Source organism: Podarcis cretensis (genome assembly GCF_951804945.1).
Source record: "Podarcis cretensis genome assembly, chromosome: 2".
Lineage (NCBI taxonomy): Eukaryota > Metazoa > Chordata > Lepidosauria > Squamata > Lacertidae > Podarcis > Podarcis cretensis.
Window position 1 is genome coordinate 92,258,890 of NC_137171.1, and position 25,209 is coordinate 92,284,098.

The following is a 25,209-nucleotide window of genomic DNA, read 5'->3' on the forward strand; positions in this document are numbered from 1 at the left end:
TATTTTCTCAATTATTTTTTTTGCAAAGGATGCAATCCAGAGAATGCTTGCTTGAGAGTAAATTCCACTGAGTCGGGATTTAAGAAAACCTCCTGTATTCATGCTACAGAACAGGTCTCTGTGCCCGAGTATCTTTTGCCAAACATTTGTGTATTATAGAAAGCAACTTTTAAAAAACTTATATTATGTGTGTGAATTAAGCTAAAATACCTTGGCAACAGTTTGTCAATATGCTGTTCAATTTAACTTCTGATCCTAAATTTCAAAATGTTGTGAGTCAGGTTCCTGCGTAACTAGTGTGCGAGTCAAGATCTGTTTTCCAAACACGCTTACTTTTGTCCTGCTTGGTCTCTTATCATTCTGTACTAAAAAACCCAAGGGATGTGAATGCTCTCTCCATCTAGGCTCAGGTTGCAGATATGTGTAAATAAGCCATATATCATAAAGACACCACAGGCTCTACTGTGCCTCATTGTTCCAAAATGAAACACAGAACCTGTTATCCCTGGAACCTCACACTGCTCAGATATTGGGGCTGTGTGTAAAAGAATCATGAATCTGTTCATTTGCTTCCTTTCCATGACACCCAATGAGGTCAGTAAGATCCACCAAGAAGCCTCCTCACCATGGCTGCTCTCACCTTAACTCCTTTCTCACATGAGTTGCCAGCTGGAGAAGACAGCTGGTCTTCTCCAAGAGCTGCCAGTTGCTACGGTCTCAAAGAAAAAGAAGAGAGCATCTTAAGCAAACCACTCAGAAATATACCATTGCACAGGAGATAGTATTATAGTGAATCATGCCTATGGTCTGCCTAGCTCAGTATTGCCACCGTACTTCAACAGTGGTCAGCGGGGCGGGGTGGTGCTGTGCTACTAACTGGGTTTCCCAGTGCTTGTGCTTCTAGTGGTTCGCCAGAGGCAAAGGGGGAGAGATGAGGTGGCAGGGACGTTGGTGTGGCCGCCATGTACCAACTGCTGCTATATGCTCTGCCTTCTAATCCTGCTTGCAGCTTTCCACCAAACATCTGGTTGGCCACTGTGAAAACAGGATGCCGGACGAGACGGGACATTGGTTTGATCTGGCAGGGCTTTTCTGATGTTATTGTGTTTAACTCCCATCATTGCTGGCCATTGTCCACGTTGGCTGGGGCTGAAGGGAGTTTTAGTCAAGCAACATTTGGAGGGCACGATGCCAGCTGCCTGCTCTAAAACTTGACTAGCAATGGCTCCCCAAGGGTTAAAAAATAAAGCTTCCCTAGGCCAGGGATATAACCTGGGACCTTCTGCAATGCACAGCATGTGTGCTGCCACAAGGCTACATTCCTTCCTTTATATAAATAACATTTGCAAACAGATATAGCTAGCTGATTGGATACTTTTTCAGCTTTGTGTCTATGTAAGCAACCCTGATAACATGGCCACCCCAAAAAGACAAAAGCTGCTGTGAGTTGCCTTTACTTAATTCAATCCATTCAGCATTAACTCTCAAGCCACAAAAGGAGCTTAGTGTGTAGGTTACATATGAACGCCGCATAAAAACACTGAGGAACAGCATTCCCCTTTGGTGCACTGAATAAAATGCACAACTGTGGCCAGATGTCTTTGATATGCTTGAAGCTTCTTCTGAGACAGTGCCTTCAATATGCCCAATGAAAGCTTTTTTTCTTTTCTTTTTTAAAAGAACTACCGAAGTGTTTTGCCTTTATATTCCACAAATTTATGAAGTAGGGCACTGGAAAAAGTTTCCGGGAAAGGGCTAGATAGATGAAAATGGAAGTATTAACTTGAGCAATTACAAGAGTCAATAAAAATTGGCAAAACTGGGGTTGGGGAGAGAAACACAGAAGGCTGTTGGATCCACTTGCCAATTTATTGTAAGATAGATAGGTCAGCAGCAGCTTGTTGCCATTCTATTTTACTCTGACAGGGTGGATTACTGTACAATATCAGTAAGTACCTTCTCCACCATCTGTCTATGCAGATTGTTTAGCAGGGGAAGAAATGCTGACACCTCCCTCATGAGATCCATGCAGGAAAGATACAGCCCAAGGGCCACACGTGACTTTATCCTAATTCCACGGGTGAGGAGCCCAGAGAGAGAGCAGGGCGGCAGGGGGCAAAGCAAAATGGATCAATGGAGGAAGAGAAGAAGGGAGGGCACCTTCTGGAAGCAATCAGCTCAGACCTCTCACAAGAACAATCTGTTCATCCCTTGGAGACCCACTGGACAGGAAAGGAGTGGAAGACCAAAATATTAGTAGTAGTAGTAGTAGTAGTAGTAGTAGTAGTAGCAGCAGCAGCAGCAGTAGTAATAATAGTATACTGCCATATACCCACAGGTCTCAGGGTGGTTCACAACACAAAATCACAATATAAAAACACAAAATACACACAGAGGGAAAAAGTGTGCCCCATACACTTTTGCCTCTGGCCTCATCCACCAACAGCATGTGGCCCCTGACTGATTACTCCTGAGGGAATGCGGTCCTTGTAAGAAAACTGCTCCCCACTCCATTCCTGCATTAGACATGCCTTTCCCTTTTTTTTTTAACCAAATGCCAGTTTAGCTAAGCTTCCTTGGGTGTGTGGCCACATTGCCAGGAGCTATGAAACGCGAGGCTCATTGCTTCAGCCATCCTGCTGAATCATGCATATGACGCATCCAAAGTGTGGAGGAAACATATTCATAAAAAGAAAGGACTGTCTGTGCTGACTAAAGAGATAATAGTGACCAACTGTGATGTGTGTGGGTTGATAGTGATGCTTTTGGGCTGCCAACAGATTAAATGGGTTTTTGTCGGGTTGGAATGACAAGCCTGCAACAAGTGAATCTTATCCCCACCCCCCACCCCTCATATACTACACACTATGTCAAGGGCCTAGACCAGTCCCTATACCTCCTATGGTCTTTGTGATTATTATAATTATTCACACTAAGGTATGACTAAGGCATGCATTACGGAGGCATGAGAGATCAAGCACCACAGACAAAAGCTTCCGCATCTTAAATGCTCTTCGGTGGAGACAATTCACATGTTTAGCTGAAAGTCCTCAAACAATAAACACCAAGTTATGAAATTCAGTGGTGAAGCTACCCTTGGCTGGTCCTGACTTAGGACTGGATACATGTAGACAGTTTAAGAATATAACCCAAAATTAAAAGGTGTCAAGAAAGAAGTCGGGGGGGGGGGGACAATCACAAAACACTTGTTCTCCTTAAAAGCAACAGCAGTATTTTATCACCAGGCGCACATCCTAAACGACAAAGCCTGACATTTCAAATCATCAAGGGACAAGCACAATTTGTAATATATATATATATATATATATATATATATATATATATATATATATTAAATAATATTTATTAAATTTTCCAATAAGAACATACAAATACAAAACAACTACAATGAAAACAAACACAAACATAAAACAACAAGTATAATTTCAAAGCTTATTTTCTCAGCCTTATTTCCCCGACTTCCTCATACCTCACCGTTTGTATTATAGTTTCATTATCCCATCAGCAACTCCATTCCCTTATTTCCCAAAAGTTTTTTACTAATTCCATTCCTTTTCTTACTCTAATGTCTCTGAAAACCAATATTTTTAAGTCCATGTCAATCTAACATTCTTTAATCTTGTAATATTTATTAAGATAGTCCTTAAATTTCTTCCAATCTTCTTCCACTGTCTCTTTCTCCTGGTCTCGGATTCTGCCCGTCATCTCTGCAAGTCCCATGTAGTCTGTCATCTTCATCTGCCATTCTTCCAGAGTGGGTAGATCTGATGTCTTCCAATACTTTGCGATAAGGATCCTTGCTGCTGTTGTGGCATACAAAAACAAAGTTCTGTCCTTCTTTAACACCACATGGCTGACCATACCCAGGAGAAAGGCCTCTGGTTTCTTCAGGAAAGTGTATTTAAACATCTTTTTCATTTCATTATATATCATTTCCCAGAAAGCCTTAATCCTTGGGCATGTCCACCAGAGGTGAAAGAATGAGCCTTCATTTTCTTTACACTTCCAACATTTGTTGTCTGACAAGTGGTAAATTTTTGCAAGCTTGACTGGGGTCATGTACCACCTATATATCATTTTCATAATATTTTCTCTCAAGGCGTTACACGCCGTAAATTTCATGCCGGTGGTCCACAACCTTTCCCAGTCAGCAAACATAATGTTATGACCAATATCTTGCGCCCACTTAATCATAACTGATTTAACTGTTTCATCCTGCGTATTCCATTTCAACAGCAAGTTATACATTTTTGATAAATTTTTAGTATTGGATTCTAACAATTCTGTTTCCAATTTCGATTTCTCCACCTGGAAACCAATTTTCTTATCCATCTTATAAACCTCCATTATTTGATAATAGTGGAGCCAATCTCTCACTTTGTCCTTTAATTTCTCAAAACTCTGCAGTTTGAAGTTACTACCCTCCTGTTCTAAAATTTCCCAATATTTCGGCCATATACACTCCATATTGAGTTTTTTCACAGCTTTTGCCTCCATTGGTGAAAGCCACCTTGGAGTTTTACTCTCCAGTAGGTCTTTGTATCTGATCCAAACATTGTACAATGCTTTCCTGACAATATGATTTTTAAAACCTTTATGAACCTTAACTTTGTCATACCACAAGTATGCATGCCACCCAAAAAAATTGTTGAAACCTTCCAAATCTAAAATGTCTGTGTTCTTAAGGAGCAGCCAATCCTTCAACCAGCAAAAAGCTGCTGATTCATAGTAAAGTTTCAAATCTGGCAGGGCAAATCCCCCCCTTTCCTTTGCATCAGTTAAAATCTTAAATTTTATTCTGGGCTTTTTGCCCTGCCAGATAAATTTAGAAATATCTCGCTGCCATCCCTTAAAACACTCCATCTTATCAACAATTTGCAATGTTTGAAACAAAAATAACATTCTAGGCAATACATTCATCTTAATAGCTGCTATTCGACCAGACAAAGAAAGCTTCAAGTTTGACCAAATTTCTAAATCTTTTTTCACTTGGTTCCAACATTTCTCATAATTGTCTTTAAATAAGTTCATATTTTTAGCTGTCATATTAATCCCCAAATATTTTACACTCTTAACCACTGTTAAACCTGTTTCATTCTGAAACCTCTCCTTCTCTCTTACTGTTAGATTTTTCTCTAATACCTTAGTCTTTGATTTATTTAATTTAAATCCTGCCACTTGACCAAACTCTTGAATTAATTCCAAAACCCTTTTCGTACTGGATTCCGGCTCTTGCAATGTAAGTACCAAATCATCTGCGAAAAGCACAATTTGTAATATACACAACAAGAAACATTGGCAGAGAGGCATATTAAGAAAGCAACTTTTATTTTGCCTCCTTCCCAATTTATGGGGTTAGTAATCATACCTGACCTACAAGAACAGCTGCTTCTCTGTGAAATGGGCAATTATTATACAAATGCTTTTAACTTAGGCCATCCATTATCAACATGCTTAAAAACATCCCCTTTCCTAATCGTAACTTCTACATTACCTCGTTGTTATCTATGAAGCTAACAAAATATCGGCTCCTTTAGGCAATCAACAAGCCTTTGTTCTATGAAAACACAGGAATTTAAATTCTACTGACAGCACTATCACACTTTTCAGAAGCTGCCCCTGGTTTTACCATCACAAAATATAAATCTGAGCTTGGTGGTCTGATGTTTGAGCACACTGCTTTGTTCTTGCAACACCTGGAGCTAGCCAAGGGAACTCACTTGCTACCCCCCCCCCCCATTCTCTTCCCAAAGGAAAACAGGATAGTGGGCAATTATTCCTTCATGACATCATTTAGCTTAGATTTAGTTATACACTGGAGAGGGAGCAGGCAGACTACTACCACTCATAGCAAGTAGTGGCATTTTCAGATGCACAGTGTATTTGTGTGACTTTTACTGTGAAGCCTGTCCTGATTAGGGCCTCTCCATTATTATGTTCACAAACACTGCTTTTTAACAGGTGTGTGACAGACAGAAGTTCAGTAGGTGAAGCTCTTCTCAGCATGAAGATACAATACTGCCAGGTTTCCCAAACTTGGGTCTCCAGCTGTTTTTGGACTACAACTCCCATCATTGCTACCTAGCAGGACCAGTGGTCAGGGATATTGGAAATTGTAGTCCAAAAAAACAGCTGGAGACCCAAGCTTGGGAAACCCTGTAAAATGGTAGTGTTTACACACTGGGGAAAGCTGCCTGCACGTCTTGTCAACTGGTGATAGCAGATGTTAAAAGTGTGGCCTGCATTTGTAAAAATACAGAAGCAGTCACAATCTTGTGTTCAAAGAAAGCCCTGTGATTAAGGAGGGTAAACAGGAGATGAAAAACACGTTTTAATTTTTTTCTTTTATGTTGTTAAAAACACAAGTGGTGCTTCAGTGAAATTCCTATTTTGCCCCCCTGGACTTTTGTTGCCAGGGTTTGTCTGCAACAGTGACTTAAATCGCTATTTGATCAGCAGGAATTAGCAGATCAGACTTTGAATGGCAAAGAGAGCAATATGATCACCTACTGTTGCTGCAGGAAAAAACGGCTCTAGTTCCTTCCTTGCAGAAAATCCCCATGTTCAGTCCCTTTCATCTGCAGGTAGTGCTGGAAAAGACTTCTAAAACTCTGGAGAGCTACTACCAGTCACTGTAAACAAAAGGTGGGGAACTCTGACTCTCTAGTTGTTGTTGGACTACAACTCCCATCATCCCTGATCATCAACCCTGCTAGTTGGGGCTGATGAAAGCTAGAGGGCCACAGCTTTCCCATTCCTAGTGCAAAAAACATTGAGCTTGTTATGTACTGAAGTTCTCATCCTGGGCCAGCAGCGGGATGCTGTAGATAGTTTTCACTCAGGTCCACATATGCAAATAAGGGATTGAAAGTGACGTTCAGTGATTGGATGGTTACAGAAAATGGTTACAGTTGTGTTGTAGTGGAGCTCTATATAGGCAGGCTGGCTAAACCCTTCAGTTCAGTTCTGTTCTGGCCTGTGAATAAACAAGAGCTGTTTGAAGAATCACTGTGTCGTCTGATATGTCCACCCACAACTTAACAGAGCTATTTGAGTTAATGTAAGTCAGCTTTTCATGAGATATACGCACACACACTACAACAGGCTTCTAAGAGGTAACACAAACATCAAAATAGAAGCATCCACAAATAATTAAAATGCACAATCAAACAACTCCATTAAAACAACACAGTAATTAAAACGGAAGACTTGCGTTGAGAGATTAAGGAAACGCCTGTGTAAAAAGATGTCTCTTTAAAAGCTGGCAGAATACCAAGACAGGTGGGGCCTCTGTTATTTCAGCAGGGCTCACATTTGATACACCCACCTCCATAGTGTCACACACCAATAATTTCTAGGCACTTACAGAGATTAGTTCAAAGGCTGGCAATCTTAGAAGAACTACCGTATTTTTTGCTCTATAAGACTCACTTTTTCCCTCCTAAAAAGTAAGGGGGAATGTGTCATAGAATCATAGAATCATAGAGTTGGAAGAGACCACAAGGGCCATCGAGTCCAACCCCCTGCCAAGCAGGAAACACCATCAGAGCACTCCTGCCATATGGTTGTCAAGCCTCTGCTTAAAGACCTCCAAAGAAGGAGACTCCACCACACTCCTTGGCAGCAAATTCCACTGTCAAACAGCTCTTCCTGTCAGGAAGTTCTTCCTAATGTTTAGGTGGAATCTTCTTTCTTGTAGTTTGGAACCATTACTCCGTGTCCGCTTCTCTGGAGCAGCAGAAAACATGGAGCGAATGCAGGCTGCGCAGCTATCACAGAAACCAGAACAGCAAGAGGGATCGCTGCTTTCACTGCACAGTGATCCCTCTTGCTGTTCTGGCTTCTGAGATTCAGAATATTTTTTTCCTTGTTTTCCTACTCCAAATACTAGGTGCGTCTTGTGGTCTGGTGCATCTTATAGAGTGAAAAATACAGTACTTGCCTAGCCATTCCACTTCCTGGTCCTCTTTCTGAATTTTCTTGTGCTTACCTGACATGATTTAACTCCTGCAGGCCAGGCTTTTTTTTTTTCTACCTTTTGCAAGGCACTGGCACCTCCTCCAAGTAGGTCTGACCATGTGTCCATTCATCAGTTAAATTTAGAATCCTTGAAAAAGAAGGCAGAACTGTTTTTATTTTATTTTAAAATCAGGTGACAAGTTACACCTGCTGAATTTCCCTTGCTACACAACTATTAAAGGTGCAGGAGCACCTTTTAAACCTAGCAGTTCTACTTCCTATGATTCAGGAAAGGGGATGGAGATGGTTTTTGGAAATCAGATTCCTTTCCAACCAGTGGACACATCAAGCTGTTTTCTTTTCCTTCCCTGAGCTTAGTCCATTATGCAAGAGTGTACCTCTAAAACAAAACACAGTGAGTTGGCTTCAATCATGGACTTGCCTCTGAATTTATGTACATTTGTACACACACACACACAATGTGCTAGGATCTCTCTTCAGGTCACCAAAAATGTTTGTTTTCCATCAGCAACCCAGTATCAAAGCAGAAAATGGGACATTCATAAATTGAGGTTGAATCTGAGCCTGACAACCCTCTAACGAAGCAACGTGACTCATGATGAATAGGAATGGGGTGGTAGGTATGATTTCTTAGACAAAATGTTCGTTTTGTCAAATGGGTAGATAGATGATGCATGATTATCAAGACATTTATGTAATAGCTGCCTTGCTGCAGGCATTCATGCACTTCTAATATGCTGGCTTTTTCTTTGTTTTTGTTTCAGTTCCTCCATCATCTCTTGCTGCTGCAGAAAAGTTAATAGCTATAACCTCATGAATCTGTTCTCTAAGTACAGGCAGGAAAACTGGGCAGAACACCTGGGCAACTCATAGAATCCGTTTGTTATGGAAAGATTTTTTTAAAAAAGAGTTACTTTTATTTATTTATTTTTAAAAAAATCCAATTCCCCCCACTTTTCAACAAAAAAGTTTGCCAGAGTATTTTACAGTGATCAACAATAATATGATCTCTGCCCTCAGGCCTACAATCTAAAAGACATGGCACAAAAGGATAAGGGATTCGTAGGGAGACGGAAAAAACATAATTTGGGAATCTAACCCCCAAGAGGATAGGCGGTCATCGTCTTGGTGTTCTGCTGGCAATTGAAAAGATTCCTTTTAAAATACAGTACACTTTACCATCTCTTGCTGCTAAGTGTGCTGATTGTGAGTGCTGCTCTTTCTGTTCTTTTGCTGTGGTTTTTAGTTTGATCGTTTGTTTTTTACTTGTTGATTCACTGTTCTTCTTATGTTTGCTTTCATATTTGTAAGCTGAATTGATAAATTCCTTTAGGGAGTGGGAAAGAAGGGTATACTCTAAATAAAGGTTATCAATTACAAAGCAAGCTCTCTGCAGCTGCTCCTTCTCTAGTCAATGGACCAGGCCCAGGTGCTTCCCCACTTCCCATGATGCTTTTCTCCAGAGACAAAACAGTAGCCTCTTAGCTGAACTTTCTGCAGAATTTCCCCCCTGTGAAACCTCTAAAAGATGAACGCTGTCGGAATGCACTGTGGTGCTGGTTCACCTCCAGATCAACCTTTGCCTTACAGTGTTAAGAAATTTACCTCCTAGGCTTTTAAAATATCAAATACGGTTCTGAAAGGCAATAATGAAGTTGCAGGTAAGTCAAGACAGTTAAAACTAAATCTCCTAATATATGAGACACGCTGGCTGAAATCCAGTGGTATCTAAAGCACCAAGCAAGGAGAGGGCTGAAAGACGGATCTTGAGAGAATGTTTTCTACATCAGTATTTCCCAACCTGTTTCTGGCCTTGTTTCCTTCCTGTGCCACCCCCCCCCCCCCGGGCATGGGCAAGGGAGCAGCTGCCCCCCAATAAGTAAAAATCAATACAAATCTGAGGTTATGCCCTCCCTAACAAAAGCCTGTCCCCCTAACAAAAATCCTGACTATGCCCATGCTCCCCTATCCTACCAATAGAAAGGTAGGTATTTACCGTGGTTTTCCGTGTATAACACGCCACCATGTATAACACAACTCCTGTTATTGGGACTCCAAATAAAGAAATCCCCCATATGCACTATCCTTGTATAAGATGACCCCCCCCATTTTAAACTTGAAAAAATAGGGGGGGAATATAGTCTTCTACACAGAAAAATACGATAAATGTTTTGTTTGTAAATAGAACATGTTTTATAATTTTTATAATTTATACAAAATACAATTACATAAAATGATAGGAACATAATGAAATATTGTTGAAGCAGAAAAACAGAGAATCATGGAGCTGGAAGGGACCCCAAGGGTCATCTTTCTATTGCAACCCCCCCCCCTGCAATGTAGGAAACTCCATGACAGATGGCCACCCAACCTCTGCTTAGAAACCTCCAAAGAAGGAGAGTCCAGAACCTCCCAAGGGAGATCCATCTTCCATAAAAAGTAAACAACACTTATTTGACCCCAATTATTTGACACAGAGGGGGAAACCTACAGGTACAGTCCAAAAGGTGCACAGGGAGTTCTGTATGTATGGGAGAATTTTAAAAAACAAGTGCTCCACACTGAATAGGTGCAAAAAGATCTTGTCATCAGGAGGTGCCCTGGATGCCTAGATAAAACATTATAGTCCCACACACCCTTACCTGGGAGTAAGGCCCACTGAACTCAGTGCAGCTGTCTCCTGAGTAGACACTTAGTTATTTACTAGATGCAACTCAGCAACACCAGACGACCCCACTCAGCTAGATGCTGGGGTGCATTTCACCCCATGACTTGCAGAGTCGGTCTGATGCTTCCAATGGGCTCTGCGCCTCTCGGCAACATCCAAAGGCCCTAATACATTAGACGCTGGAGTGGATTGCACCCTGCGCCTTGCGGAGTCAGGCCCACCGGGCCCAGCACTGGTGGCAGCAAGAAGCAGTTCCGGCTTGCCCAGCCCTACTCATTGCACTGCACTTGCCTAGCTTGGGGATTCTGGATTGTGGGCTTTGCTGGTCAAAGTGGAGCCTCGGTGATTGCTCTCTCCTGCTAGAAACAAACCAGGACTGCTCCAAGAAAAACATATGTGGCCCCCTAGCCTTGTGTTGTGCCCCCCACTTATGCAATTTTCACCTGTGGCCCCCTTGGAATATCCTGGGGGGCTCCAGGGGGCCATATGCTCTACAGGAGCTTTGTGGACTAGCAGCCAATTGGAGTCCCTGAGGAGGTGCTCTTCTCAGAATCCTTCATTGGATTCTACTAGAGTTCATAATATGGAGAGGTTTGTTGAAAAATATAAGAGCCCCTGGGGCACTGGTAGCCAGGAAGTTCTTCTGACCTAAGTCGGGGACTCTTTTGTGTATATCACTACCCAGTCTTCATTTACTCTATTATAAAGTGTTTCTAGATATCACAATCAATTAAGAAAAGAATGACTTATTAATCTTGTGTGCTGGACATTAAAAGCAGTGATTTAACTGCAGGCTTCAGATAGGGAAAAAATTATGAGAACAAAGTGGAAATGAGTTTTACCTTGCCATTCATCAACATAATTCAATTCATTTCACCCTAACTAGCAGGATGGTGTCACACGTAGACTGTATCCTACTGGGTGCAAGGTTATGCTTCAAAGTTGTGGTGCCCATGCAGGGAACATGGGACACTTCTCTTATGCACATCAGAGGTGTCTCATCACTAATGCTGCAGAAGACAGAATCGGGGTTCAAAATGACCGCAACACATTGGAGAAGTGGGCCCAAACTAACAAAATGAGTTCCAATAGAGACAAACGTAAGGCAGGAGGAACCAGCTGCACAAAGAGCAGCTTGCCAGTAGTACTTGTGAAAAGGATCTAGGGGTCTTAGTGGACCACAGGCTTAACATGAGTCAACAGTGTGATGTAGCAGCAAAAAAAGCTAATGCTGTTCTAGGATGCAGCCACAGAAGTCTAGTGTCCTGATCAAGGGAAGTAATAGTACCACTCTGTTCTGCCTTGGTCAGACCACCATTTCTGGGCACCACAGTTTAAGAAGGATGTTGACAAGCTGGAACAGGTGCAGAGGAGGGCAACCAAGATGATCACAGGTCTGGAAACCAAGCCTTATGAGGAACAGTTGAGGAAGTTGGGTATGTTTAGCCTGGATAAGAGGAGACTGAGAGGAGATATGATAGTCATCATCCAATATCTCAAGGGCTGTCACATGGAAGATGGAGAAAGCTTGTTTCAGTTAACAGAAAGGAGATTCTGACTTAACATCAGGAAGAACTTTCTGACAGTAAGATCTGTGACAGTGGAAAGGTCTCCCTCAGATGTTTGTGGACTCTCCTTTTTGGAGGTTTTTGAGCTGAGGTTGAATGGTCATCTGTCTTGAATGCTTTAGTTGAGATTCCTGCATTGCAGGGGATTGGAATAGATGACCTTGGTGATCCCTTCCAACTCTATGATTCCTGTGAATGGACAGACACTGGCCACAGTGGTCAAGAATGTCCATCTAAGGGTCAGTTTGCACACCTGCACTGCAGTGTGTTCTGCTGCCATCACAGAAATCAGAGTGGGAATAAATTCATTCCATGCCACTTTGTACAATATACTTTCCCCTGGAACTCATGTGCATGAGAATGGTCAGATGGAGAATGTTTACTTTTTGTGTGCCGGGCTGTTGCTAATGAGACAGGAGCAGAAAAGCTGGTAGAAAGCAGTCAACTGTCCCATCACGAGTAGTTGGATAGAGGCTCTCTTCCTTTGTGACCTGACCCCAAGCGAGTTCCACATCTACTGAGTCACATCACTGCTGCAAGGAAGCTCGTGACATATGCTCACATTGAGTCCTCGCCCTTCTCTCTCCTCTCTTCTCCTCAGCCCCTGCCCCACAGGGCATTTACCATCACACAGAGAGAAACACCTGGTAAATTTTTAAACTTGCAAATTGGTAAAAGGAGGGTCATAGCTGAGTGGAGAAGCTCAAGTTGTAAATGAAAGTCAAGTTGCAATGTAATATATGTAAGTTACCCATAGATGGTTTTTATTCAGCATGAAATAAGTTGAAGTAGTAGTAGTAATGTAACATTAAATAATACTTATTAATAATAGTGTATTGCATGCAGGAGTTCCCAGTTAAGTCACAGGAAGCTTCAAGAACAACTGAAAAAGTTCCTGTCTGAAAACCTGTAGAGCTGCTGTAGATTAGTGTGGACAATACTGAGCTGTAATGCTAAATGAACAAATGGTCTGACTCCATATGCAGCCCTTTCCCATGTTCCATTTAGAGCAACAGCAAAATTCAAAGCATGCTAATAAAGAAAGACACAGCCCATGTTTTTCACGGGCTTCTCTAAGACTTAATTACATTTTATAGGACTTTTAATGTGCAAAATGTTTTAATCCATATCTCATTATAAAGCATTATCGGTCACAAGAACGCAATGAAGTGGGCAATTATTATCACCGTTTTAGTGACTGGACTGAGGATGGATGATAGTGCATTGCTCAAGATGTTCCACTTGAGGACTCTGGGCCAGCTGCAAGAATCTTTAGGCTCAAGAGTGAATACCCGAGTTCAGAGACTATGCAGAAATGGTGGTCACAATACTGGTAGGCACATTTCCATTTGATTCACTGCTGATGTATTTTGCATTCAAAGCAAGTGCAGAAAGTCTTGCAGGTACAGGCACTGAGTGAGTGGGAATTTCATCCCATATTGGTTGCTGAAATACTACTGAATGGACATGAAGAACATGTCCCTAAATACTTTGCAATTCCAGATTCTTGAAATGACAGAACTCTGCAATGCTAGCTCATTATTGAGGTTAACTGTTGTTTGCTTGTTTTGCTGAGGCATGCTGAACAAAATATTTTTATTTCTTGAACAAAAGATTTCATCTGCAAAGAATAAGATGCTTTTCTGGTGCTATTTTCCTCCCCTGCTGTGAACTCGCATGCCCATCTTGCCACCACTTTTTTCTGCAGAGCTCCTATGCATGATTTATCAGTGGTCGTACAGGCAGAAATTCAACAGGTGTATTTTTGGCATAATGAAGATGCTGTGACGGGAAACACCTGGGGCAATAATGCAGTGATTAAAAGTGCAGGAACTCTGCCTCCCCCTCTCCCACAACATGGCAACCCTCCTATGCTATGGTGGAATATGATTTTGGCTGGCTAAGAACAGGATCAAGAGTGAGGTAATAACAATAACTACATTCAACATCAGAAAGATTATATGCATTGGGAAATGATAGAAAGTCTATTTTATGTTAGCAAAAAGATAGGGAAAAGGAGATTGTACAAATTTAATTTAGATTTAATTTCTGTAAACATGCATAATACTATTAGTATATGATTGTTTTCATTTTTGTTTATTTAAGAGTGTGTACGTTATTCATGAATTTCAATAAAATAAAATAAAATACAGTGGTACCTCGGGTTAAGTACTTAATTCGTTCTGGAGGTGTGTTCTTAACCTGAAACTGTCCTTAACCTGAAGCACCACTTTAGCTAATGGGGCCTCCTGCTGCCGTTGCGCCACAGGAGCATGATTTCTGTTCTCATCTTGAAGCAAAGTTCTTAACCCGAGGTAATATTTCTGGGTTAGCGGAGTCTGTAACCTGAAGCGTATGTAACCCAAGGTACCACTGTAAAGAGAACAGGATCAAGATTTTATGACTTTTGATCACTTATTTGGAGTAAATAACAAAGACAATGACTAGACCAGTGCTCAGGGTTGATGGGAGCTTTAGTCCAACAACAGCTGGAGCACAACCTCCAAGTGTCCCTATTTTCCAGGGATGTCCCTGATTTAGAGAAGCCGTCCCAGTTTGATTGATCCCAGAATGTCCCACTTTTCCTTAGGATGTCCCTATTTTCATTGGAGAAATGATGGAGGGTAGTGAGTTTTCTGACCCCCCAAGCCGTCTGAAGGCAATCCTGCAGAGGGAAGTTTTTTAAAATGTTTAATGTTTTATTATGTTTTTATATATGTTGGAAGCTGCCCAGAGTGGTTGGGGCAACCCAGTAAGATGGGGGGGAGGGCTATAAAGAAATTATGGAGGGGACGTTGGGGACCCAAGTTTGAGAAAGGGTGGTAGACTTTGCACTCGTGAAACATTTGCTTGGATGTGACCCAGGAAACTTCAGAAGATAGCAGCAAACTAGGACTGATGTTCTGTAAGCAGGAGTTGTAAATGAAGTCTCCTATTGTGGCCGTGAAAGGTCTCAATTAAGGGAAAGAGGGGAAAGTAGGAGATATGATGGAAAACCTAAAAACAAAAGTGAAATTATAGCCCAAAGCAGGGTGTTAGTGGAGAAAAGTATGCTTCTGGGAAGTGAAGAATGAAATCTTAGAGCCTGCCAGTTCCCGTGGGCATTCTGGTAAACACTTCCAGCTGAAGGATTCACTGATAAAACTGCCCTAATGTAACTTTGAATTTGCTGCTAGATTCTGTGGGAATTTTGATGGACCATATGGTAACAAAGCCATATTTTGCAATGTAATAGTAAGCTTAAAACTAATCATCTGAATTCTTTCACGGCAACCCTTTTGTTTCTCTTCTGCCACCTCTGCAGCTGAATCTTGAGAAGAAAACCGATTTGTAATTTAAAAAGTCTTTGCAACTCAAAGTCTGATTTCAAACAGAAGCATTCCAAGGCCTAGTTAGGCTTGCTGAATCAGCACACTGGACACCTGCAAGCCTCAAGGGATCTATGACAATGCCTGTGTTAATTCCTGCTGGTCTGAATGGAAGGTGAGAAACCAGCACAATTAGGTTAATGACACAACAACAACAACAACAACAACAACCTGTTACATCAAACCTCCAATGCTATTTGGTACCTTTATTTTTTTATAGTCCCCCCCCCCCCACTTCTGGGCTAGTACGCAGCTACCTACACAGTAAAGGCAACCCCCATTTTAGGCATGACCAATATGTGCGCAATCACACACATGTTCCAAACCCAGAAGTGATCCAGAAACATCATGAATGACATCATTAAAAGGGTGGGGTTGGGGTGGAATGGGACAGAGCAGAGCGGGAGCAGAATGAGGAGGCAACACTTCCGTTTTCTTCCTTTGTGATTTTAAATTGTGATGTCTTGTGCTTACAAACAGTAAACGGAACTTAAGAATTCTGCACTCGGTGTCAGTTCCTGCACTTTCGTGACTCAGCAAGAGATTACACACAGTTCTGTTCTAGTCGGAACACTTGATAGCTGATTAGAAATTGCTCACTCTTTAGATGTAGTGTAGTATGAGCAATGATCAGGACTCTCGGTTTCTGCTTGAATAGGCCATCATTTCCAAGTGTTATGTAGGGTGGCCAGGTTGGACAAGGCTCCCAGACCTTTAATAAAGACGTTGAGGCAGGTTCAATGAGTGTTGATTACTCTATAGCAGTGCTGCAGCTGTTAGAAAAGCACCCCACACTTAGTCATCCCTTTTCTTGCAGTCACCCTAGTCTTGAGGAGAGAATCTCACTTATGGAGTTTTACATCTGGGAATCTTTAGTTTCTGGTAGCTTCTGGGCAAATAATACTGATGACCAGCAATCACATTCCAGGATACATATTTATTTATAAGTATTTATAAACCACACACACATATATACTGTCAAACATTATGAAGCCAAATACAGGGGTCTGCCTCTTGAGATCATGCAACCCCATTATACTGGCTGGGAATATCTCGTTCTCAAAGTAGATGGCTATGTAGATGACTTTCAGTTCATTTCTCCAACCAGATGTCCAGATGTTAGCCACTGGGGGAAGTGGAAACTTGCTTTTCTCACCAGTCTTTGACAAGAAAACTGGCTCTACTTTCCTTCTTTCATGGTGTCTGAGGGTAAGAGTTTGTTTACTAAGTCTACCATCTTATACTCACTTTCCTGGGAGTACATGTGTACAGAACTGTTATATGAGATGCTATGTGGGCCTCTTACGCTTTCATGACCAAATGACCGTGCTTACAAAAGCCAAATTCTTTTCTACCACTTTCTTCCTGATTGTCCAGGATATTCATACACCTCCAGGGCTCTGATTGTATTATGCTTCTCAAATGGCTTTAATTATATGCTTCATCTCTCTCAATATTATGACAAAATTCATCATATTCCTATCCCCAGGACACTCTCCATTGTCACTCATTGAGATTAATTAGCATATTGCTATAAATAGAAATAACAGCATCTGATATGGTGCGGTTTGTAGGATGGATCAGTGCCTCCAAGTGAAACCAATTTTTAGAGAAGAAAACTCAGAACGTATTGTCTGCAGGTTTATCCTATTAGCATGGTGCCATCTCAAGTGTAATCAATATTACTTTCATAAAAATTAATATAGTACAGAGCCAAGAAAACAAAGAGGATGGGAGCTGGGAAAGGAGAAGTCTCCAGATCATAATCTCCATTCAGTGAGCAAAAACGGAGAGTAACAGGGAGGGACCCAAATGAGAAAATGTGCAATTTCCCTAGTAGCAGTGGTAGGCGTGTGGACAAACCATCTAGGGCAACTCTCTGTGGACAAGGTGCCCCACAGCTAGAGAAAGGGAAAAGCTCTCTGATGGTTTATACAGTCTTTGCCATTCCCAGTTCTAGTTCAACCAGCCTTTTGGAAAGAGCTTTCTGTTCGGTGAGTCCTCATTAACAAGTATTCCTTATCATCCTGAAGGCTAGTTTCCAAGGAGGTCAGTTTTATTTTATCCGCTTCTCTTTAATCAATTGTAACATGTAGTGGGACAACGTGCACAGGCCACGGGGAGGAGAGGTTTATCTTTTCCCTCCCCAGCTGTGATCTAGACAAAAATCCTGCTCCCCTGCAGCTATGGTGCTTGAGGGGGCAGGAATTCCCATGTACACCAACAGCAATTTATTGTCTAGGGCCCATCGCCATGAAAGGAGGGGGCTGGGTTTTGTTGGAACTGCCTGCACCCAAACCAAAGAGGGTAGGCGCACACTACACATTCAGCATAGAATAGGCTTGGCCCCACTGAAAAGCTTGAAATTACATGTAAGTTTTACGTGTTGTGTTTTACCTGTACTTGCTTATTTACACAGGTAGCACACAGACCTGTTTCCCATGACATGGTGTGGCTTAGCAAGACTGTGCAAAAATAGAGGCCCCAAGAGAAATGCTTGCAGCTGCTTTGCTGCTCCCCAATCCTTTCTTCTGCCAGGCTAAACTAAGCCAAACTTTGGTTTGGTGAGTCATCCGAAACAGGGCTTGTGGTCAAACCATCTCCTCTCTAACTGAGCTGCAGCAAAGAACATAGGACCCGAAAGAAGCAAAGCAACTTTCCGACAGCTCACCTATCCATAAACTCACTGAGCCATAGTTTGGCTTACCATGTCATGCAAACTACATTAAACTTTGCAGGCTGTAAGTCACAAACCTATATAATGCCTATAATGATATTTATTGACATATACATTTCCAGATGTTTTCATTCCACATAGCCTATCTGATAATGATCTTGTTCTGATGTAATGGAAAACCACAATCTACTGTTATGTGAAAGTTTGTGCGGAGGGAAAGTATGTACAGTGATACCTCAGGTTAAGAACTTAATTCGTTCTGGAGGTCTGCTCTTAACCTGAAACTGTTCTTAACCTGAGGTACGACTTTAGCTAATGGGGCCTCCCACTGCCGCTGCACAATTTCTGTTCTCATCCTGAAGCAAAGTTCTTAACCCGAGGTACTATTTCTGGGTTAGCGGAGTCTGTAACCTGAAGCGTCTGTATCCGGAAGCATCTGCAACCTGAGGTACCACTGTATGGTGAGTGTGAGTATGTTTGTGTAAACTGTATGGGAATTGTATGGGTACCTGAAGACATGTGCATGCACATGAAAGCTTATACCCAGAACAAATTTAGTTGGTCTTTATTTCGACTGTGTCACACCAACACAGCTACCTACCTGAATCTAGAATGTATGGGAATTGTATGTGTATACATACACATTGGCCATGCCCACCAATAGCATTTGGCCCTCATCGGGGTGGCTGATTGTCAGTGTATCCCTCAAGCTAGAAAAAGTTAACCACAGCTGGTTTAAACAAACCACAGTTCTCTGAAGGAGGACACAATAGTTACAAAATCCCCATTCTATGCAAATTTAGGCAAGAGCGCATACGGGAGGAAATCATGTGATACATTTGTCAGAGTTATATTCTGAGGATGTTGTCAACTTGTCTCAGCAAACTGCTGTATGTTAACTATTCTTCCACCACTTCCTGAGATACAAGGTGAGCATTGGCAGAGAACCGTCCAACAAACTGAACCAACAACAGCAACAGACAACCATGCAAATATACATTTCTTGCATTACTCCAAAATATTCCTAAAGTGTCCTGGTCACTTAGGGCTCTTGGCTACTCTACATCTGACAACAACAAGGCTAAAGATTTTTTAAGCTCTTATTCAGTAAAATGGGAAATGTATCTCTATGGGCCCCCGTAGATATTTGTCCTCCAACATACAACTTTGCCTAACTGAAAGCAGAAATAAAAAAATGTCCTATTTTCTGTTTATGTACATCATAATGAACTTTTCTAATGGAAAATAATAATTCGAATTCATCCCAAGCCTGCAAGCAACATATTACTACAAAATGCATCAGGGGGGTATTCAAAGCCTTCATGTAAATAAATAGCCATCTTTCCCAAGTGGCAATGAATCCTGTAGCATCAACTCCTCTGGGAAATATGATATTAGTTCCCTCTTAATTATACCAATGTCCCATGTATAAATGTGGGATTCTTTTGTGTATATAGTATAATCCAAAATGATGGGGGAGGCTGTTTGGTTTTGCACTTTTTAAAATCACTATCTGAGAAATATGAATATTTTTGAAGAGCGAGATCTTAACAGATTTGCAAGAAGACACATATTGTTTGTGGAGCACGGAAAGTAATATATCATTTGCTTCATTCTGAAATAATGCTGTGTTTAGCCCTATTGCAGTGGAGAATAAACTCAATACACTTTTGTCTTTTAGCTCTCTCCGTCCATACTTACCCTCATCACCATCATTTTTATTGCAAAGCTCTGTAAGTCAGGCCAGTATCTTAACCCCTGCATTGCAGATGGGGGAACAGGGGTAGAGTAAAAACAAAATAAAAAAATTCCTTCCAGTAGCACCTTAAAGACCAACTTAAAGATACCTGAAGAAGTGTGTATCTGAAGAAGTGTGCATGCACACGAAAGCTCATACCAAGAATACCATTCTTCATATCTGAAGAAGTGTGCATGCACACGAAAGCTCATACCAAGAACTAACTTAGTTGGTCTTTAAGGTGCTACTGGAAGGAATTTTTTTATTTTGTTTTGACTATGGCAGACCAACACGGCTACCTATCTGTAAGGGGTAGAGTAGTTTGCCTAAAGACTCAGCCAAGTTCATGGTGGAGGAGGAGACTTGAACTGAGGGCTTCCTCTTGCACATGTGGAAGCCACCCCTCTATAGTATCTTTGGCTAAAAATACACTAAAGTGCATTTGAAGCACATGACAAGTTCTTCTACTACCCTAACCTGTTGCACATCCAGAGCAACACAGTACTCTACTAGTAGTGCTACATTTCCTCTCTTGTCTGCAGTCAATGTCCAGAGACCTTTTCAAAGAGGCAGCTGTGTTGGGGATGAAGAATGTGACCCTTGAGCAGTACATGAAGAGGAATGATGGGATATGAACCTCATTGTAGTAATGCACACCTGTAAAATATTCGTATCCAGAACAGCAGTTTCTGGCAGGGTGGCGGCAGCAGAGTGATGACATAATGAGATCAGGGGATGTCGAAGTCATGTGTGTTTCTTAATTTATTGTGCAGAGACAAGTTTTACTCTTGCCTTCCTGACATGCAATATAAGATCAACATACTGGAAATGCAGCAGACATTTCATGATTGCCTAGATGAAAGAGAAGATTGAAGGGAGGAACTGCTGTGGGAAGGAAATGTCTCCATAAAAGTATGCCTGGACACTGAGATCCAGCACTGAGGGCCTTCTGATGGTTCCCTCACTGTAAGAAGTGAAGCTACAGGGGGGAAAGGCAGAGGGCCTTCTCAGTAGTGGCACCCACCATGTGGAACAAATCAGATATCAAGGAGATGTGGAACTATATAACCTTTAGAAGACATCTGAAGGAGTTTGCCGCCCCCGCCCCCATTATTAAATGTCTATGATTAACATATATTTCTGTCACAGATCTTTACATGTGGGACACGACTCACCCACCTTGAAAAATATTTTGCCCTTTCTGTGCCTGTGCCCCACCTATTTTTTTCTAGTGCTACCACTGTTCCAACTGCCTTTAAAAAAAGTTTCTTTAGGTTTCAAATGAAAAAATCCTGCCTGTTACAAAAAATTAAAAAAAAAAAATATTCAAAACACCCACATATTATAGAACAACTAGAAGACCCACCCTGTCGCAAGAAGGACCCTGCTGTGGCTGCTGGTGGCTTTGTCACCCCCTCCATGAGTGACGATAATTGGGAAGCAGCAGCTGAGCTTCCCAAGTTGGCAGTTCCCAAGTTGTAAAGCTAGGCACTGAACAAGCAAGCTCTTCCTGGAGAGATGCCCGCAAAGCTCAGATGCCAGAAGCAACGGAAAAGCCGGCTGAGCCCTCCCATCCTCCACCTCCTGGCTTGCGAAAAACGGAAGAAAGAAGGAAGATCCAGGAACCCGACATCCTTGGGCAGTGGCCGAAGCACCTGGTGCAGAGCCACGGAGCCCAGATCATCACCAGATTTCTCCCTCCTCACACCGCCCCCAAGCTAGGCAAGAGCAGAGCGGCCGGAGCAGGGCGATCGCCGCCTCAGGAAACGCAGCCAGGAAAGGCAGCCTCGCTGGGGGAACGAGGGATGGGGAATCCGCGCTGGACCAACGGAGCCAAACGAGGACAAGTGGCGGAGCCCAACTTCACGCTGCGAGCCACAAGTTGAGGCGTCGCTCCGCTCGGGGCAACCCAGCCCAGCCTGTCCTTCCCCCTCGCTCTCAGCAGCAAAAACCGCCTGCTCCCTCTCTGCGCTCCGCCTTCCACGGAACAGTTGCCATTTGCCAATTAGGCGCGGAATTACAGGGTGTTGCGAGGGCGGACGGCGGAGAAGTGCCCCGACTCTGTGTCCCGGGGAGCTCTTTTTCTTCCCATCCCTATAACACACATGTGCTTCTTATGTCCAAGAGGGAATCATCTGGAGTTTCAATTTACAAATCAGCTATTGCAAACAAACACACACACACTTTCCAAGGTGTATCCCCTATCCGAATTGCAAAAACGCCTTTGCTGTCGGTTAATTTATTCTCTCTCTCTCTCTCTCTCTCTCTCTCTCTCTCTCAGGCCATTGACTGCTAGAGTCAGGATTGTGCTCTGTCTCCCGCTTTTCCCAGTGAGATTGTAGGCAGCTTGGAAACGGGGGGTGATTTGGGTGGTTTGTTTTGTTTTTTAGTGGGATGGGCTTTAACTCGGAAGCGCAACTTGGGCTAGAAAGGGGACGCGCGTGCTGTCAGCGCAATTGCTGGACACGGACCCGTCGAAACCGCCGTTTGATATCCGAAGGGGCGAGGGGAGCTTCAGTTTATAGGAGCGAGCCAAGAGAAATGCATGAAAAATAAAATCAGCGCACATGGGGGCAAAGCACTGCAGCAACACAGGCGCGCGCGCACACCGCAAACCATCGCCAGCACCAATCTTTTAATCCGGTTTTCACCGCCATCTCTCACAACTCGAGGGAGGAATGAAAGGCTCCGGGCATTCGCAGTTGGGGAAAGAAGGGGGATATCTCCCTGCAGCAGGAGCACATGCACACGCTGATTCAGATGCCGAAATGGACTAGCCAGCCAGATAAACTGACCTGTTGTCCAGGCTGATGGGAACGGTTGGATTGAAGGAGTTGGGTTCCATACAAGATCCCTTTCCAAATCGATCTCATCGGCTCCGACTTTGTATTCTACCCTCTCGGGTAGGCAAAGATTATGCCCATATTGAAATTGTCCTAGCACACCCAGCAAAGAGAGAAAGAGAGAGTGTCACAGAAACAGATACACATACTCTTGGAAAGGATGGGAATTTAAGCCAGAACAGAAATCAGTGAAGAAGACGACCGAGCTGAATATGGATTTCAATGCCACCGCCACGCGGTGCCCCTGTTTTTCCTCTTATTAACCAGCAGGGTTATTCCTCCAGCCCCAAAGCCGAAAAGTGGCGGCTTGCTTCCTCGCGGTTTCGTGGAAGCTGCCCCCTCCTCACCCAACAGCTCGCCTCCTTCTAGCACTGAACCGAGAGCTTGGCGGGGAACCGGTTGCCTTTAGCCAAGCCATATTTCACTCTAATGCAAACCCATTGAAATCATCGCCTTGCGTCTCCCCCCTCCGTCGTCTTGATTCACTGATTGATTCTTGAAAATGGGATCATAAATCCAGAGAGTGTCAGGAGAAAAATCCTGAGGATACGTGCTGGAAGGGAGGGCGCCTCTGATTTCCAAGGAGGCAAGAGGCGGCTGGGAAAAGAGAGATGGGAGCGCTGGGGAAGGCAAAGAGCAGAGCGGCAAACTCCCCGGGGGATGGGAGCGTGTGAACTGCCTGCAGGAGGGAAGTGGGATGGGGTGGATTATCTAACGCTGGGCATCCTGGTCCTAAGGAAGCCCTCGAGTCTAGTGATCCTACAGCACAGTGCCAAGTGGGTTGGTTTCCATTGCTGGGGCTGCTCTCTGCCATGCCCGCGGCTGGCGCTCTCCTTCAGCACCACTCCCTGCCAGCCCGCGTGCCAGGGCTCTGTGGCCATTTGTGGCGCCAACAACCTGATGCTGGAGCCTCCGCGGAGCGCCCTACCTGGAAGAGCCTCAAGATGTTGGCCACCATGATGGAGACGGAGCTGCCCGACGCCCCGATGACGCCCACCACTTTCTCCGGCTTGACGAAGACCGGCGGCTCCCCGTTGGTGCACCTCACGTCGGAGGTGTCCTTCTGGATGAGCGCCTGCACGAAGGTGAGTGACTGCTCCAGCGCGTAGGTATCCCTGGAGCAGGTGTCCAAGATCCTGGCGCCCAGGGTGACGTTGGGCAAGAGCTCGGGGTCGCTGTTGATCTGGTCCAGGGCGTAGAGCATGGCCTCCAGGCGGTGGATGCCGTTCTCCTTCTTGATGTCCCCGCACGGCACGCCGGTGGGGCCCTTGGCGTGGACGGGGAAGAGGCCGCCCAGGGTGATGTCGCCCTCCAGGCGGATGGAGTGCGGGGCGTACATCTCCTGGCCTTGCGCCACCGCCGACAACAGGAACTCCAGCAGGCACCAGGGCAACTTCATCAAAGTCAGCAGCTGCCACAGCCTCCCCGGCTGGAGCATGGTGGGCACCCAGGCTACCACGAGCAGGAAGGAGGGTTCGCCGCTGTTCCAACAGCCGCCAGCCAGCCGGGGGTCCGGGCGCCTCCTGCCGCGAGCAAGCGAGGATTCCCCCGAGGGGCGGGCCGGGGCGGGTCTGGCAGGGCGGGGAGGTCCAGCTCCAGGCTGCTGCCGTCGGGCGCTGCTTCCCGACAGCGCTCGCCTGTCTGCCTGCCTGGGCTCGCAACTGGGCGAGAGAGAGACTGGGCTGCCGCTTTAAATGCTCGGTCGGCTCCTCTCCGCCTCCCGCTCGCGCTCTGCCCACCTCCTTCTCCTCCTACTCCCCAGCTTTGCCTGCCTGCCTGCCTGCTCTCCCTGCGCGTCATTACGCAGAGATGCGGGCGGAGGGAATCGTCGGCGAAGCGAGGCGGAGAGGCCGCGGGGAAGAAGGGATGGCGAGCTTCTCGCAGACAAGGAGCATCCTCGGCTCGGCGGAGGCAGCCGTCGTCTCCTGCCTGCCTTAAGTCTCTCTCCTTCAGGTCCTTTCTTTTGCCTATGCCAAGAGCCTTTTCGCAGCTCTCCCTCGGTTCGTTCTGCATCCTCTTGCGGATGCGTCCTGCGCTGGGGATTTCAAATGCTCTGGGACGAGAAGGCTCCTCTGTACAGTGGCTTGTAGAAAAACGCTGGCAAGTCGCTGGAGACTGATTCCAAAGCACAAACTCTTTCAAATCGTAAGCTCTCTGGGGGTAGAGATCCCAGTTCTTCAATGTAACCAGTTCCTTGCTTGAAATTTAGGTGTGCGGTGTGCTACATGTACAAAGGGGTGCGTATATTAATGTGAAGAGGCAACTATCTGAACGTATCTTGTATATTTTAAATAGTTTCATTAATTTAACTGTTGCATGACCTAGCGGTCTTCTGAACCCTAGATT

The 25,209-nt window shown here is 44.0% G+C and overlaps 1 protein-coding gene across 2 annotated transcripts in view; it reads right to left on the reverse strand.

Moving 5' to 3' along the window:
- Positions 1-24,520, reverse strand: part of GRM7 (glutamate metabotropic receptor 7) — a 399,138-nt gene extending 374,618 nt beyond the window's left edge. Inside the window, exon 1 of one of the 2 annotated variants that reach the window (XM_079959692.1) lies at positions 23,792-24,520. In XM_079959692.1, the coding sequence (XP_079815818.1) occupies positions 23,792-24,301 (510 nt within the window). In that variant the 5' untranslated portion in view covers positions 24,302-24,520. The remainder of the gene's footprint in view (positions 1-23,791) is intronic. The other variant, XM_079959691.1, reaches the window with a different exon arrangement.
- Positions 24,521-25,209: the final 689 nt, after the last annotated feature.